An 18,092-nucleotide genomic window follows, 5' to 3' on the forward strand; every position below is an offset into this window, starting at 1 on the left:
CATCCATAGAAATGAAACTTATGTATTCTGTTGTATAAATTATAAACGTTGGGCTACCTTTGCCCTCTAAAAGTGGAATAAATTACCTCTTGCCCACTGCAGTTTTATTCCTCAATGTTAATTGTAGACCCGCTTTGAATTATGTATGCAATACATATTATGTTCCAAGGTTGGCATTTGAACGTGCCTTGCAGTTGGATGCACAATGTGTTGGGGCACTTGTTGGATTGGCTATTTTAAAATTAAATCAACAAGAACCAGAATCCATCCGAACAGGAGTTCAGATGTTATCTAAAGCATATACAATAGACTCAACAAATCCAATGGTACTAAATCACCTAGCAAATCATTTCTTTTTCAAGAAGGTATGTTAATTATGCATAAGTACTTATTTTAAATTATCTAAAAATTATTGATCTTGATATTCACTAAAATATCGATGATTTGAGTATCCAAGTTGCCCATTTTTTTAAACTTACATATTACTAAAAGTTTGACATTATTTTCTCAGGATTACAACAAAGTGCAGCATCTGGCACTACATGCATTTCACAACACCGAAAATGAAGCAATGAGGGCTGAAAGCTGTTACCAGCTAGCACGTGCATTTCACGTTCAGGTATTCTTTCAGATAATCTTTGAGATATGTGGCAATATAAACGGGAAAATGTCAACAGCACTTTAATATAAATTAAAGCTACTATACTGTAGAAAATTTATACTAGATGAGCAACTGTGTATTAAATTAAAATAAAATAAGATAAAGGTACAAGAAAACCTTCATTTAACAGATGGCAACATACCTAAATGTGAACAAAGGTGGCAGAAACACATTTGTTGCATTTCCTATATTTTCATCTGGCATTATTACTCTGTAGCGAGCTAAAAGAACCAATCACTTTTTTCTTCAGTCTTTGAGTATGCGGTGGTTTTGTAGTTCATTTTCTGCATAATGAATTAACAAACCAACATTAACAAAGCCCACCTCTACTCATTTGTATGAAGTGAGGTCCACCAGTTATGCGAAACAGCATTTTTTCTCAGTACCCAAACATGTTTCAGCACCACTGTTCCATCATCAGTGGGTTTCAATTTTATTTATTCTGTAATGTGAACGTTTTTATTAAATGATTACAAAACTATGTGGATGTTTAGTTCAAACAATAGCTAGTTTCTTTTTGTTAATACATTTACACTTGGCGTGCATGATTTTTCTGGATTATTTACTACAGGTAGCTTGTCATCTGCAACCAAACTATGTTGATGGGAGATTTTGCTGAGAGTTAACCTGTCATCTAGAATGTAATTTAGCTTGTCACGATATTTTGTACCTGATTTGTTTTTACTTAATTTTTCGTGTGGCAAGCCCTTCTCTGCATCATGGTGAGGTATTGTGATGCACACATAAATATAACATGTATTTTCCACAAATAAGGTCGTAAAAGCACTTTTCACTTCACCAAAACGCAGTGTGATTGTGGTTTGTTGTGTGTCCCAGTCCATTAGCTGTCCTGTGTGTGTGTGTGTGTGTGTGTGTGTGTGTGTGTGGGGGGGGGGGGGGGGGGGGGTCATCAATCAGGCATATGTTGATGGCATAATATGCCCGATTGATGAACCACATACACACAGAAAACAGCTACAATATGAAATAACTTACACTCAAAAATTAACTTTACATTAGAAACAGAAACTAACAACACACTACGTTTTCTAGATTACCATACATAAAACAAAAAACACACACTACTTCAAAATATTCAGGAAACCAACAACCACAAACACCACCATTCACAACCTGTTAAATCAACAATTGACACACAAGCAAGCACACTTCAGATTCATGCTCCATAGATTACCATATTACCACACCTGAAAAATGAAGCTTGAAATCAAGGGAAAAAAAATTCCCTAATCTAAGCCGCACCTGAAATTTGAAACTCAAAATTCAAGAGGAGAGAGAAGATTTAGATCGCACCTCCAAATCGAAACAAAGTTGGTCCATTGTAACGCGAGATGCAATTTAGGTCGAATGGATGAAGATACAGCTACAGTAGTTTGGTTCAAGTCGTAAGCTTAGCAGTTAAGCTTTACCAGGTAGCCATTGCTATGCACTCGTATTTATACGGGTACCCTTCCTTTTTCACGTGCTTCATCTGGTTCGAATTGTTAGCTTATTTTGCTTTGATCTGATATGTGCCGTTCTCTTTGCTATAGGTGTTTGTCACTCTAAACTGAAAATGCATTATTGTACTGTGTCATGCATGTTCGTGCATTCTGGTAATGAATGTTTATGACCTGTCGCTGCTCACAGCTCGGCTTGCTTTTGTGCGCACTATCACCACTTGCAATAAAAAAAGAGAGGAATTGTCTCATTAGTGAAACAGTGGCAAGTGACTGCTATTTGTTGTTACTTACACTACTGCTTTCTTTGATAATGATCAACAAGAACCAAATAATACACTCCGTATGACAGAAGATGTTCTGAACGAGAGTTTAGTGAAAATTTTTCTCCATTTGAAAAATCTTTGCAGAAATTAGTCATCTTAGATTTAAAATTCTAGTCACTTGCCGTGCTTCATTTCTGGCTGTATCACTATTCAGCATAAGAATAATACGAATATAAACATGACCTGAAATCTATATTCTTCCGCATTTGCTGTTGTCTCACTTTAGTTTTCTAGTTTATTAGGCAGACAGGATTTAAATGAGATAGCAGCAAACACAAAAGAATACATGACATAATGTTTATGTTCGTATTATTCTTATGGTGAAGACAATACTGCATGTTATTCACGATTCATAAAAGTTCCTATTAGCAACCATCTCTTGTCACAGGTAGGAAAAAATTGTGAATGTACAGTTGGTCATATTGGCATACACCCCAACAGTCTTGCCAGTTGGATTTCCCCAGTAGATTTTTAGTGATGACTTCAAATGCAGAGTGTGTTGTTGTTGTCATCTCCAGTTCGTAGACTGGTTTGATGCAGCTCTCCACACTTTTCTATCCTGTGCAACGCTTATAAAATAGGAATGAAAATAACTTAGAAATTAAATGCTGAAATTTAAAATAAAATTTTATTAGGTTTGTAATACATCTTATACAAAATGTTTAACATATTAGCATGATTCTGAATCACTATCACTCGATTCTTTGTTACTCATTTCTTCATACAGAGCATTGTCCTCCGTACCATCTAGTGCATTGGATTTCGAACATTTTTTAAATGCTTGTTGCACAGTGATTTTGAACACACTTTCATGCATCATAAATCCATTGGCGCACTTGGGACAAACTTGTGCGTTTTACACGTCCTGTTGGTGTCAGTTGTCTGTCGCTGTTCGAAAGCCAGTCTGTGTACATGCATTTAATCTTGTCCTAAAATTGTTTATTCAAACAGACGTCAAATGGTTGCAGAATAGTCGTCATTACACTTGGAATTATTGCCAAGTACGTTTCGCTTTCCTCTAATTTTCATTTTACTGCAGGTGTTGTATGGCCTGCATACGTATCTAATACCAACAGACTGCGTAAACCAAGCATTGCGCCAGGACAACGATTCCTCACACGCCTAATCTATTTCACCACCATGTCCTCCAAAAATCACCCAGTTTCGTTTGCTCGTACAATTACAGTTTTTGGAAACACTTCAGATTTCAGTAAAGTCTTTCGCTTGAAAACTATAAATGGTGGTAATTTATATCAATCTGCTGTGCAAGCAAGCAATGATGGACATCCGCTGTTTTTCATCCCCTGATGTAAGAACACTTATGTCTTTCTTTCCTTTGGTGTCAACCATATAATTTGATGGCATGTCAAAATACACAGGAGTTTGGTCAGCATTTCCTGTCTGACCAAGAAGGTATTGCTTTTCTGTGCACCACCTAATTATGAAGCACTGAAATTCCACAAATTTTCTTTATTATTTTTCAGCAGCTTCTGTGCAACTGAAGTTCGCCTCCGAAGTGAAAAACCCTCCAGCGCTTCATAAACCCATCAATCCAGCTGCGACTAGCCTTAAAATTTTCTATTTTTTGCTCTCTAGCAATTTCATGTGCCTTAATTTTTAAAATTTCGGCACTCACAGGCAGGAATTTCTGACGCTGTTCCTTAACAAATTCATTTAACATCACTTCTAGTGCATGATATAGGCCACACTTTGGCCCACTAAATGCTTTCCTGCTACTTGAACATTCAAATAATTTGTCTCTCTGTAGTCGCCATCGCCTGACGTTGCTCTCATCAATCATGTATTGCAGACCTGCAGCACGATTAGAACTTTGTTCCGCAAAAGAAATAACTCCCCTCTTCAATTTGGCAATATAATGAAAGCGCTTCATTATGGTTCACTAACACCAACAAGCACTTCACAAAATTCCACGAAGCAATAGGTGCCGCTACTTGCAATCTTAATGCGACTCAGCATATCAACTTTTGCAAAAATCCTAAAGCCTTGTGCATTGTTGGTATTTTTGTGTGAAGAAATTTAGTTTTGTTGCTACGAATATTTGAAAGGCTGCTGCATTCGAAGATGAATGATACGGAATTTCTGTTTACTTCGTTGGATAATATATGAAAATGCAATGGTCGAAACTTGGGGCGGAGAAAAAAATCTCGTCTTCTACCTTTTTTTTTTTTTTTTTTTTTAAATTTTATTTACTGATGCAGAGGTTTTGGTGCCAGTATTTATCTTTGTGCCTGCAAAGCATGCCTGTGTAGCATTACATACATTCGATGGCAGAAGTTAGTTGAGGCAGCACCTACCGACATTTTGCAGAACTTCCACTTACTTTGCACTTGATTCTAAGCCGCAGACTGTTTTTTGGATTACAAAAACTGGAAAAAAAGTGCAGCTTACATTCGAGTAAATACGGTAAACAGAACACCCGTGAACAAACAGAACTACACACAAGAAGTAAACACAGTAACACTGTTATTTCTTTAGGAGTAGAAAATGGTTACGATACCCATATGGTAGACAATTTAATCAAAAACTATGTAAACAGTACAAAAACGAACATCTCTCTCTCTCTCTCTCTCTCTCTCACACACACACACACACACACACACACACACACACACACACACACACACACAGAGAGAGAGAGAGAGAGAGAGAGAGAGAGAGAGAGAGAGAGAGAGAGATAAAATGTAAACAAACTTCAAATTTAGCACCGAACTCCCTGGTGAACAAATGAACACCGACTGGGCTGGGGACACACAACAAACCACAATCACACTGTATGTTGGTGAAGTGAAAAGTGTTTTTATGGCCTTATTTGCGGAAAATACGTGTTATATTTATGTGTGCATCACAATACCTCACCATGATGCGGAGAAGGGCTTGCCACACGAAAATGTAAGTAAAAATGAATATAGGCACGAAATATCACGACAAACTAAATTACATTCTAGATGATAGGTTAACTCTCAGAAAAATCTCTCATCAACATTGTTTGGTTGTAAATGACAAGATATCTGTAGTAAATAATCCAGAAAAATCATGCACACCAAGTGTAAAGGTATTAACAAAAGACATGAACTATTGTTTGAACTAAACATCCACATAATTTTGTGATCATTTAATAGAAATGTTCACATTACAGAATAAATAAAATGGAAATCCACTGATGATGGCACAGTGGTGCTGAAACATGTTTGGGTACTGAGAAGAAACAGTGTTTTGCATAACAGGTGGACCTCACATCCTACAATTTTAACTGCAAACACGGTCAACATACGGATCTACAAATTCAAATGATGAATGCCTTACTCTTCTGTTAGTTCCAGTGAAACTGCTTTCAAAACAATGTTATTGAAACCTCTTTTAACCTAGTTTACTTTCAAGGAGTGTGAAAGAACAAATAATCAAATTAAAACATAAGAGATGGCAGCTCTTCTTTTTTTCAAGCAGGTTATGGTGAATTGCTAAAAGAATAAATAGTAGAAATCTGCAGTTATTATTTTGGTGGGTATGCAGATAATATACCAAACTCTATTCTAGCGTGTTTTCATAATGAACTTCTAAATGTGGTAGTCTCTCTCTCTCTCTCTCTCTCTCTCTCTCTCTCTCTCTCTCTCTCTCTCTCTCTGTGTGTGTGTGTGTGTGTGTGTGTGTGTGTGTGTGTGTGTGTGTGTGTTTCTTTCTTTCACTTAGAGGACTTTTATTTGGTGCTCCATTGACATGGGTAGCACATATGTCAGCTTAAAGAGAAGTGCCATTTGAAACTCAACACACTCCACTGCCGAGTCACATGTAGGATAGGGACCTCACCACCCTCTTGTGTCTGTGCATAGCAATAGTGTTACCCTGTGTGGGATGTGGGTGTCTGACCTATGGATCAGCAGCCCCTTCAGCTTTGCAGTTACTGGATCCAGTTCACCACTACAGTGATATAGCTCGTGTCCAGACTTTATGAATGAGCCCTGTGGACTACCTTTTTGTAGATGGTGGGGTTCTTCCCCTATGAATTGGACGTTGTCAGTTACTGCTAAATTATGCAATATGTATATGCAGTTACCCAGTGAAATCATTATATCCTTTTCACTGACAGAACCTTTACCTCCGTTATGGATGACCCGGTTTCAGTGTTCTAGTAGCATGGACCCTATGTCAACCCTAGACCTTGCTGTCAGTGGTGTGGCTTGTGTGCTTTGGTGATACAAAAGGCCGTACCGCAGGTACAACCACAATGGAGGGGTATCTGTTGAGAGGCCAGACAAACGTGTGGTTCCCGGAGACGGGCAGCAGTCTGGATGATTGACTGATCTGGCCTTGTTACATCAACCAAAAAGGCCCTGCTGCGCTGGTATTGTGATGTAGTGGGAATTAGAGAAGTTTGGTCACAGAAGGAACAGGACTTCTGGTCAGGTGAGTACAGGATTATAAATACAAAGTCAAATAGTAGTAAAAGCAGGAGTGGATTTAATAATGAATAAGGAAATAGGAATGTAGATAAGCTACTATGAACAGCATAGTGAAGACATTATCTTAGGCAAGATAGACATGAAGCCCATACCTACTACAATAGTACAAGTTTACATACAATCTATGATGAAGAGAGAGAATAAATTTATGATGAAATAAAAGAAATTATTCAGATAGTCAAACGAGGCAAAAATTTCCAAGTGTGACGGTGGACTGGGGTTCAGTAGTAGGAGAAGGAAAAATTGTAAGTGAATATGGACAGGGAGAAAGGAATGAAAGAAGAAACCGCCTGGTAGAATTTTGCAAAGAGCATAATTCAATCATCACTAACACTTGGTTTAAGAATCCTAAAAAGTCATATATGTGGGAGAGACCTGGAGACATAAGAAGGTATTCAAATTGATCATATAATAGTTAGACAGAGGTTTAGGGACCACACTTTAAATTGTAAGACATTTCCAGGAGCAGATGGTGACTCTGACCACAATTTATTGATTATGTATTACAGATTAAAACTGAAGTAATTGGAAAAATATAGGAAGTTAAGGAGGTGGGACCTGGATAAGTTGAAAGAACCAGTGGTTGTTGAGAGTTTCAGAGGGAACATTAGGCAATGGGTGACTCGAGCAGGGGAAGGAATACAGAACAACATGAATTGGTAGTTTTCAGGGATCAAAAAGTGAATGTAGCAGAGTATCAAATAGGTAAAGAGGCAGGATCTAGTAGAATTCCTCGAATATAACAAGAGATGTTGAATGTAATTGATGAAAGGAGAAAATTTAAAAATGGAACAAGTGGAAGGGGATAAAAAATAAGATTGACAAGAGGTGCAAAATTGTTAATCAGGAACGGCTAGAGGACAAATTTAAGGATTAGAAACATGTTTCACTATGGGCTAGATGGATACCACCTACAGGGAAATTAAAGAGGCCTTTGGAAAAAAGAGAAGCAGCTGTATGAATATCAGTAGCCCAAGCAAAGTAGGGAGAGCCGAAAGGTGGAAGGACTATATAGACTGCCTTTACAAAGAGTTGACTTGAAAGCAATAATATAGAAAGTGAAGTGGACATAGATGAAAATGAGATGGGAGGTATGATATTGCAAAAAGAATTTGACAAAGCTCGGAAAGACCTAAATTGTAACAAGGCCCTGGGGTATACGTATTCCATCAGAACTACTGAGAGCCTTGGGAGAGGCATCCTTGATAAAACTGTTCCACCTCATGTGCAAGATTTATGAGACTGGTGAAATACTCTCAGACTTCAAGAATAATGTAGTAATTCCAATTTCAAAGAAAGCAGTTGCTGACTGATGTGAAAATTATTGAACTGTCAGTTTAATGTCATGGGTGCAAAATACTGACACATTGTTTACAGAAGAATGTAAAAACTTGTGGAAGCCAACCTTGGGGAAGGTCAGTTTGGATTCTGGACAAATGTAGGAATACACAAGGCAATACTGATCCTACGACTTGTCTTAGAAGATAGGTTAAGGAAGGGCAACCTACATTTATAGCATTTTTAGACTTAGAAAAAGCTGTTGATAATGTCGACTGGAATACTCTCTTTGAAACATTGAAGGTAGCAGGTGTAAAATACAGGGAGCGAAGGGCTACATACAAATTGTATGGCTACCAGACGGCAGTGATAAGTGTTGAGGGGCACGAAAGGGCTGCAGTGGTTGAGAAGGGAGTGAGACAGGCTACAACCCTATCTCCCATGTTATTCAATATGTACATTGAGCAAACAGTAAAGGAAACCAAAGAAGAATTTGGGGTAAGAATTAAAGTTCATGGAGGAGAAATAAAAACTTTGAGGTTTGCTGATGACATTGTAATTCTGTCAGAGACAGCAAAGACTTGGAAGAGAAGTTGAATGGAATGGACAAGGTCTTAAAAGGAGGATACAAGATGAAATCAACAAAAACAAAACAACGATAATGGAATATGGTTGAATTAAATCAAGTTACATTAATGAAATTGCATAGCGAAATGATACACTTAAAGTAGTACATGAGTTTTTGTTTTTGGGCAATGAAATAAATGATGATGGCTGAAGTCGGGAGGGTATGAATTGTAGACTGGCAATGGCAAGGAAAGCATTTCAGATGAAGATAAATTTATTAACATCAAATATAAATTTAAGTGTTAGGAAGTTTTTTCTGAAGGTGTTTGTCTGGGGTGTAGCCCTGTAGGGAATTGAAATATGCATGATAAACGGTTTAGATAAAAAGAGAATAGAAGCTATTGAGATGCGGTGCTACAGAAGAATGCTGAAGACTAGATGGGTTGATCACATAACAAGGAAGTACTGGTAGAATTGGGTTGATCACATAACAAGGAAGTACTGGTAGAATTGTGGAGAAAGAAATTTGTGGCACAACTTGACCATAGGACAGGATTGGTTGACGGGGCACATTCTGACACATCAAAGGATCACCGATTTAGTATTTGAGGGAAGTGTGAGGGATAAAAATCATAGAGGTAGACCAAGAGGTGACTATAGTAAACAGATTCAGAAAGATGTAGGTTGCAGTAGTTACACTCCTGGAAATTGAAATAAGAACACCGTGAATTCATTGTCCCAGCAAGGGGAAACTTTATTGACACATTCCTGGGGTCAGATACATCACATGATCACATTGACAGAACCACAGGCACATAGACACAGGCAACAGAGCATGCACAAGGTCGGCACTAGTACAGTGTATATCCACCTTTCGCAGCAATGCAGGCTGCTATTCTCCCATGGAAACGATCGTAGAGATGCTGGATGTAGTTCTGTGGAACGGCTTGCCATGCCATTTCCACCTGGCGCCTCAGTTGGACCAGCGTTCGTGCTGGACGTGCAGACCGCGTGAGACGACGCTTCATCCAGTCCCAAACATGCTCAATGGGGGACAGATCCGGAGATCTTGCTGGCCAGGGTAGTTGACTTACACCTTCTAGAGCACGTTGGGTGGCACGGGATGCATGCGGAAGTGCATTGTCCTGTTGGAACAGCAAGTTCCCTTGCCGGTCTAGGAATGGTAGAACGATGGGTTCGATGACGGTTTGGATGTACCGTGCACTATTCAGTGTCCCCTCGACGATCACCAGAGGTGTACGGCCAGTGTAGGAGATCGCTCCCCACAACATGATGCCGGGTGTTGGCCCTGTGTGCCTCGGTCGTATGCAGTCCTGATTGTGGCGCTCACCTGCACGGCGCCAAACACGCATACGATCATCATTGGCACCAAGGCAGAAGGGACTCTCATCGCTGAAGATGACACGTCTCCATTCGTCCCTCCATTCACGCCTGTCGCGACACCACTGGAGGCGGGCTGCACGATGTTGGGGCGTGTGCGGAAGATGGCCTAACGGTGTGCGGGACCGTAGCCCAGCTTCATGGAGACGTTTGCAAATGGTCCTCGCCGATACCCCAGGAGCAACAGTGTCCCTAATTTGCTGGGAAGTGGCGGTGCGGTCCCCTACGGCACTGCGTAGGATCCTACGGTCTTGGCGTGCATCCGTGCGTCGCTGCGGTCCGGTCCCAGGTCGACGTGCACGTGCACCTTCCGCCGACCACTGGCGACAACATCGATGTACTGTGGAGACCTCACGCCCCACGTGTTGAGCAATTCGGCGGTACGTCCACCCGGCCTCCCGCATGCCCACTATACGCCCTCGCTCAAAATCCGTCAACAGCACATACGGTTCACGTCCACGCTGTCGCGGCATGCTACCAGTGTTAAAGACTGCGATGGAGCTCCGTATGCCACGGCTAACTGGCTGACACTGACGGCGGCGGTGCACAAATGCTGCGCAGCTAGCGCCATTCGACGGCCAACACCGCGGTTCCTGGTGTGTCCGCTATCCCGTGCGTGTAATCATTGCTTGTACAGCCCTCTCGCAGTGTCCGGAGCAAGTACGGTGGGTCTGACACACCGGTGTCAATGTGTTCTTTTTTCCATTTCCAGGAGTGTTTTTGGAGATGAAGGGACTTGCTCAGGATAGAGCAGCATGGAGAGCTGCATCAAACCAGTCTTTGGACTGAAGACCACAACAACAGCAGCAGCAGTTCTTATGTAGTCTCTTCACTGTCTTCCACTTCCCCCCTGCTGTGGTGCGCAGGGGCATGACAACTATGCTGCACAGGCAGGGAAGGGTGCCGCTCGTGCACATGTCCGTGACATCGCTGGACGCCTAAGTTACTGGCAAGTCACCAGGGGGAGTACCGGGAGTGAGGAGCCTTACCAGCCATAGCCAGAGGCTGCTGTGGTACCGCTTAGTCACACCCCTGCCGGTCATGTGTGTTGATGTTAGCACATGTCTTCTAGAAGTATGGGTATTTAAGCAGACACAGTGATCACAGCGGGCAGTTCCCATCACTGAGAGCTGGCCTCTTCTTGTGCTGGGTGCACTGCAGTCCCTCAACAGCTACATGTCAGCGAAGTAAGACAATGACCGGAATTGAAGCTTTGTTTATAGTGCTATCTGTGTAGATTGTTTATTTTCTGTCCGACTCTTGGGCACTAGTCAGAGTCCAGATTGTTAGTATATGTGTCGTCCCTCAGGAGGAGTGGATGTTTGTTTCTTATGTAATTTTTGTTCTTTGTCGACCCTCCTCAAAGGAATAAAGAGCCATAGTGAACTCCCACTTGGGCTAGTCGTTAAGACCCAATCTAGGTCATAATACCTCCACTGAACCATCTCGTCATGTTACGTTCGTGAACCCACCCATGGTGCTTATCTTGCCCAAAGATCAGGCTGGATCTTTCCATTACCATAGAAAATGTTAGATAACTCTGCATTTTGGCATTTGTTTCTCTCAGTTATTGGCGAATTCCTGGCTCAAAATCCATCTAAACTGATGAAATTATAATGAAATCCAGACCTTTAGCTGCTTACAGGTGTTGATAAATATCAACGGGGACAGTTGAAAACTTGTGTGCCCTGACCAGGACTTGAAACCAGGACCATCCGCTTACATGGCAGACACTCTATCCAACTGAGCCACTGAGGACACAGATGATAGTGTGACTGCAGGGACTTACCTTGGGCACTCTCCTCATGGGACCCACACTTTCCAACTTTCTGTCCACACAATATATTTGTAGTGCCCCTGCCAATCATACTCATTACTCGGGGTAGTCAATCTACTGATTCCAGTAAGAATTGGGCAGTGTGAGTGCATCCGCACTGAAGACGATAATTGGCTGATAAATCTTATTTGCATGAAGCTGATATCTGTACAGATACCATTGGTGATTTTGCAGCTCTCGAAGAATGAAATTATAATGAAATCCAGACCTTTAGCTGCTTACAGGTGTTGATAAATATCAACGGGGACAGTTGAAAACTTGTGTGCCCTGACCAGGACTTGAAACCAGGACCATCCGCTTACATGGCAGACACTCTATCCAACTGAGCCACTGAGGACACAGATGATAGTGTGACTGCAGGGACTTACCTTGGGCACTCTCCTCATGGGACCCACACTTTCCAACTTTCTGTCCACACAATATATTTGTAGTGCCCCTGCCAATCATACTCATTACTCGGGGTAGTCAATCTACTGATTCCAGTAAGAATTGGGCAGTGTGAGTGCATCCGCACTGAAGACGATCATTGGCTGATAAATCTTATTTGCATGAAGCTGATATCTGTACAGATACCATTGGTGATTTTGCAGCTCTCGAAGAATGAAATTATAATGAAATCTAGACCTTAAGCTGGTTACAGGCAACAACAGGTACAGTTGAAAACTGTGTGCACAGACCGGGACTCGAACTCGAGACCTCCTGCCTACATGGAAGAAGCTCTATCTGTCGGAGCCACGGACACAAAGGATAGTGTGACTGCAGGGACTTATCTCTGGCATGCTCCCCATGAGACCAACACTTTCAAAATTTCTGTCCACACACTCCATTTGTTGCGCCCCTGCCCACTATACTCATTACCCACGGCAGTTTTTGTAATTTCATTCTTAGAGAGCTGCATGATCACCAATGGTATCTGTTCTTTCCGACATGCCCGAAAGAACAGATACCATCTACATATAGATAAAGCTTACTGGCCAATGATTAAGTGGGGATTCACTCACATTGCCCGAACTCTTACGGAAATCGGTAGATTGACTACCGCGAGTAATCAGTATGGTGGAGAGGGGGCCCTATAAATACAGTGTGTGGACAGAAGTTGGAAAGTGTGGGTGTCATAGGGAGCGTGCCAGAGATAAGTACCTGCAGTCATACTATCGTTTGTGTTCTCAGTGGCTCAGTCGCATAGTGTCTGCCATGTAAGCAGGAGGTGCAGGTTGGGGCACACATTTTTCAGCTGTCCCAGTTGATATTTATCAATGCCTATAAGCAGCTAAAAGGTCTGGATTTCATTATAATTTCATTCTTTGAGAGCTGCAAGATCACCAATGGTATCTGTACAGATACCAGCTTCATATTCATATCTATACTGATAGCTCAAAGGTCGACAATCACGTGAATTATGCCATCACACATTCTGGAGGCTATGAACTACTCAAAAGTATTTGTGTGTTACCATTATCCAAGACCACACACACACACACACACACACACACACACACACACACACACACATTCTATTCTTTAGTGACTCTCTAAGCAGGCTGTAAGGCAATGCTATCCTTTGAACCCATTGGTACTGATGATTCACAATCTTCTTTGTAGCCTCTGTTATGTTGGGAACACTATTGTATTCATGTAGACTCAAAGATCCCTTAACAAAGAAAGCTACCGAAATGGAAACCCTGGAGTTGAGGATGCAGGGACACAGCTTGCAGTCAACATTACAACTTCAGCTTTTGGAGAATTGAAACAAGGAATGGCTCTCTGTGGTCACTACAAACAAGCTATGAACCACAAAGGCAGTCCTTCCTTTTCTTTTCCTGCAAACATTTGGTCTTCAACTATTAAAGAGAGTACTGGACTGATGAACTTGATGTTTAGTCCCTTTCATTCCCCTTAAAAATTAATTCACTGTAGTGTGTTCACTGGTAAATGAATGGTCGTAAGTCAAGTCATTGTACCAGTTGAAACAACTGCATGATTAAAAAGATACAAGTCTTTGTTTGTTGCTTACTTGCTCATTTAGATTTATGCCTAAAATATATATCTTTGTTAAAAGTGCCATCTTTTTTGCAGAAAGTGTGGAAGTAGGTAGTTGCTGTGATACAGATAAACAGAAATGTGAATTTAATTTTATATATCAATATCTGTAGGAGAAGCTGCAGGATTATGTAGCAGCTCACACATTGCAGGCATTGCATTCAACTTGTAAAAACCAACAAAAATTCACTTAAAACGAGATATTTCCCTAAATGTGTCGTGTGAAAGATGAATTAAATAGTAATAATGTCACCAACACCAACAAAGTTTTGAATTGAAAATAAATTAATCATCACATTCTTTTCTGCAACAAATTGTCAAATTGTATGTCTGTGAAAGTGTTATCATTATTGCCAGTAAACGGAAAACTTAACATTTAACTGAAGCCATCAGTTATATCCATATTGAAGACAATCATAATTTAAACCCTTTTATTTAATTGTACAGATAAAAAAATCTACTCACGAAGTGATGGCAGAACACACAGGTAAGACGGTCTTAATTGGCAAGCTTTCGGAGCCTGTGGCTACTCCTTCAGGCAGAAGGGATGAAGGGAAGGAAGAGGGGTGAAAGAAAAGGACTGGAGAGGTCTAGGAAAAGGGGTAGATTTTGGGAAAGTCACCCAAAACTGCTGGTCAGGGGAGACTTACCATACGGTAAGTCCGACTCTTTGGCAGTAGCCAGAGTCCAGATTGTTAGTGTATATGTCATCCTGCAGGAGGAGTGGAAGTTAGTTTCTGTGTAATTTTTGTTCTTGGTTTACCCTCCTCAAAGGAATAAAGAGCCATTGTAAACTACTACCAGATCTAGTCGTTGAGACCCACTCTAGGAACATAATACCCCCAATGAACAGTCTTGTCATGTTACCTTCATGAATCCACCCATGGTGCATATCTTGTCCAAAGATCTGGTTGGATCTTTTCATTACCATAGCAAATGTTAGGCACCTCTGCATTTTGGCGTTTGTTTCTCTCACTTATTGATGAATTCCTGGTTCAAAAGCCATTTATACTGATGGCTTAAAGGTTGACAATCACATGAATTATGCCTTCACACATTCTCTCCTGACCTACGGTTCTAGGTGATTTTCCCGAAATCTACCTCTTTTCCTAGACCTCTCCAGTCCGTTACCTTCACTGCTCTTCCTTCTCCTTCAACCCTTCTGCCTGAAGAAGGGGCCACTTGCTCCGAAAGCTTGCCAATTACAACTGTCTTTTATGTGTGTGTTCTGTCTCCACTTGGTGAGTAGATTTTTTTTTTATCTATCCAATTAATAAATTTGTCAACAATTGATTCTTTTCATTGTTACAATTTAAACCCTGTCACAGAGCAATGAAATATGATACAAAACTGCCTTCTTTGAGTGGTATATTGAAAAATAGAAGTTATCCAGAACATTAAATATTTTTTCCTAGTACCTCTTGTCACATTAATCATATGCCATAAGTTGGCTGGAACAGTTTATTCATAAATACTATTTCTTCTTCTGTTGGATGTTTGCTTACAAATCAAACCAATGTTTTGTGGTTTTCAAGGATATTTAAAAGTATAATAATCCTGCCAGTTAAAGTGAGGCTATAGATTAATTTTGAGCACATTACATGCTTATTATTAGTGTTTATATATCATGGTAAATGTTGCTACATTTCTGTGTTTGCGTCACTTCTTCAATGTAGATGAAAGAAATATCCACGTAAGGTAACCATCATTTAAAGAAGAGGTATTTAGGTACACAGGCTTGTAATTTTTTTAGCAGTAAATGCCTAAAATAGGTTTTTTTTTAAGCGTTAAAGAATTTAAGGCCAAAGGGAAAATACCACATTGCACTCTTGGTAAAATCTCAGTTGGAGGTGATTTCCAGCTGCCTTCATGTGTTGGCAGACTGTCTTCTTTCACCTAACATTTTTTTCATTTTTTAGGTGTTACTGATTTAACTTTTGTGATTAACTGAAAACAGTTAATCTCATGGCCTTGAACTAGTTTTTTTTCCATCAGTACTTGGATTTGTTCTTCTGCTGTTTCTTGCCTTGTCAATGTATGGCCATTGTTCACCAGTATTCAGATTCAGGTAGTAAGTTGAAAATTGCCAGATTTTTTAAACTGTCCTTCTGTAATCATGTATGCGGATTTTTATTTTGAGCGGTGGAGTGGAGGGGAGGGGGGTGCCAAATGTCACTCACTCCAGGTTGCCTCTGTCCACTGTGTGACAAAACCACCCCTTGGGGGCTCGCCACTCATTGGTGGGTTGATGCTTGGCTACCAAGGGGCTTTGCAGCATCTTTTCTCTTCCATGCTACATGTCTATTATCTTGTTATTCTTTTCCCCCCCTCCCCTGGGGAACATGTCTGTGATGTTTTTGGGAATGTGTTCTGCATTTTCAGTAAAAGACATCAGAACAGCCTCTCCACTGTTTTTAGTTCCTTTTTTCTTTCTTTGTTCCCTTTCTTCAATCCTTCCTCCCCTTCAGTGTTTGAGGTTCCTCTGTTTCTTCTCCCCCCCCACCCCCACCCCTGTGTGCTCCTGAAGGCTGGCCCACACATCTGATGTGTAACAGGTGATGGCTAATGTGTAATTCTCAGCCCCTGGTCAACAGTTACGGTTTGCATGTATGCAGTGGTACAGGCCAGCCTTTCCAAATTGCCAATTGGTCTCTCTGTCTGGAGTATGGGAGGTCTGACCTGAGGTGTGAACAATCACATAAGGTGGGTGTGCCCCCTCTGAGGGGGAGGGGGGGGGGGGGGAGGGACATTAGAAGGAGTGCATCTTTGGCAGCACTAGCAAACTTAAACATAATGAACCTCAAGATTCATGGATCTCCCAGCTGTACCATGGTTCCTCGTGGTTTCACGTACTGATGACGGTCAGTTCTTTTCTATGATCAATCTGGAAAAAGTGCCTTACCTGGTCGCTCACAAATTGTTGGCTAGTCAAAAACCCCATGTTCTAGCATCTGGCACTTACAGTACTGTTCTTGCCACATCTTGCTCCACAGAGGACATGGCCACGCTGACCGTGCGGTCACAAATTCAGCATCGCACTTGTAAAATTGCCCAGTATCACAGTAACATACCCATCTCCTCCTTCAGCTTTGCAACAAACCACCAAACTTTCGCCTATTAGGACAAGTAGCCTGCTACACGCCTGACATGCTGGAAAGGACAGAAGGAATACTCCCGCTAAGACTTCTTACATCCCTCCAACCAACAAACATCAGATTCTTCCTCTGCCAACCAGAAAGGTTCCAATAAATCAAACAAAGGCAAGCGGCCTTCTCCTTAACTGACTCGGAGATCCTCTTCAACAGTATTACCATGTGATATCCTCACCAGGCCAACCGCAGTGTTACCGCTGCGAACTGCCAACTGTTTTTTGCCCTGGACTCCACAGACAGACAGACAGACAGAGGGAGAACGCCAACGCCTCTGTAGATCCCATGGAGCAGGATCCTCCAGCCTGTGCACCCTGTAGCTGTGAGTCATCAAAGACTGGCACTCGGCAGCCACCGAGGTGACACCCCTTCATTTTTCTCTCCTCTCCTTTCCTCATCATGACTCTCCTCCAATAGAATGTTCATGGTCTTAGAGCTAGCAAGGAGGAATTATTCTTGGAATCACTGCGTCCAATTTTTATCTGTCTCTAGGAGACAAAATTGCATCCTCATGGCCACGTTGAGCTCTTATATTTCTTTCCTGTCCGATTCGACCTCCCCACTCTCCCTCCCCAACCCCCCACCCCTCCCTCACTGAGGATGACATTCCATCCTATGGGGGAGTCATGCTGCTCATCTGGGATGACATTCACGGTCTACCCATCTCTCTTACTACCTGACTTCAAGCTGTTGCAGTCCACATTTTCCTACCTCACTTCACCTTATCCCTCTGTACCTTTTATATCACTCCATCATTCGGTGTCACTGCGGCAGACTTCCTCCAGCTTATTGGGCAATTCCCGCACCCCTTTCTGCTGCTTGGTGACTTTAATGCGCACCATCCCTTTTGGTACTCTCACAGAACCTGTCAGAGAGATGCGCTCTTGGATGATCT

At 41.4% G+C, this 18,092-nt stretch overlaps 1 protein-coding gene across 1 annotated transcript in view; it reads left to right on the forward strand.

Annotated features, from left to right (window-relative positions):
- The window catches only part of LOC126365740 (RNA polymerase-associated protein CTR9 homolog), a 105,827-nt gene that overhangs the window by 27,516 nt on the left and 60,219 nt on the right, over window positions 1-18,092 (forward strand). Inside the window, exons 5-6 of the mRNA XM_050008190.1 lie at window positions 170-365; window positions 512-619. Coding sequence (XP_049864147.1) covers window positions 170-365; window positions 512-619 — 304 coding nt within the window. The remainder of the gene's footprint in view (window positions 1-169; window positions 366-511; window positions 620-18,092) is intronic.

This window comes from Schistocerca gregaria, chromosome 4 (assembly GCF_023897955.1).
Source record: "Schistocerca gregaria isolate iqSchGreg1 chromosome 4, iqSchGreg1.2, whole genome shotgun sequence".
Taxonomy (NCBI): Eukaryota; Metazoa; Arthropoda; class Insecta; order Orthoptera; family Acrididae; genus Schistocerca; species Schistocerca gregaria.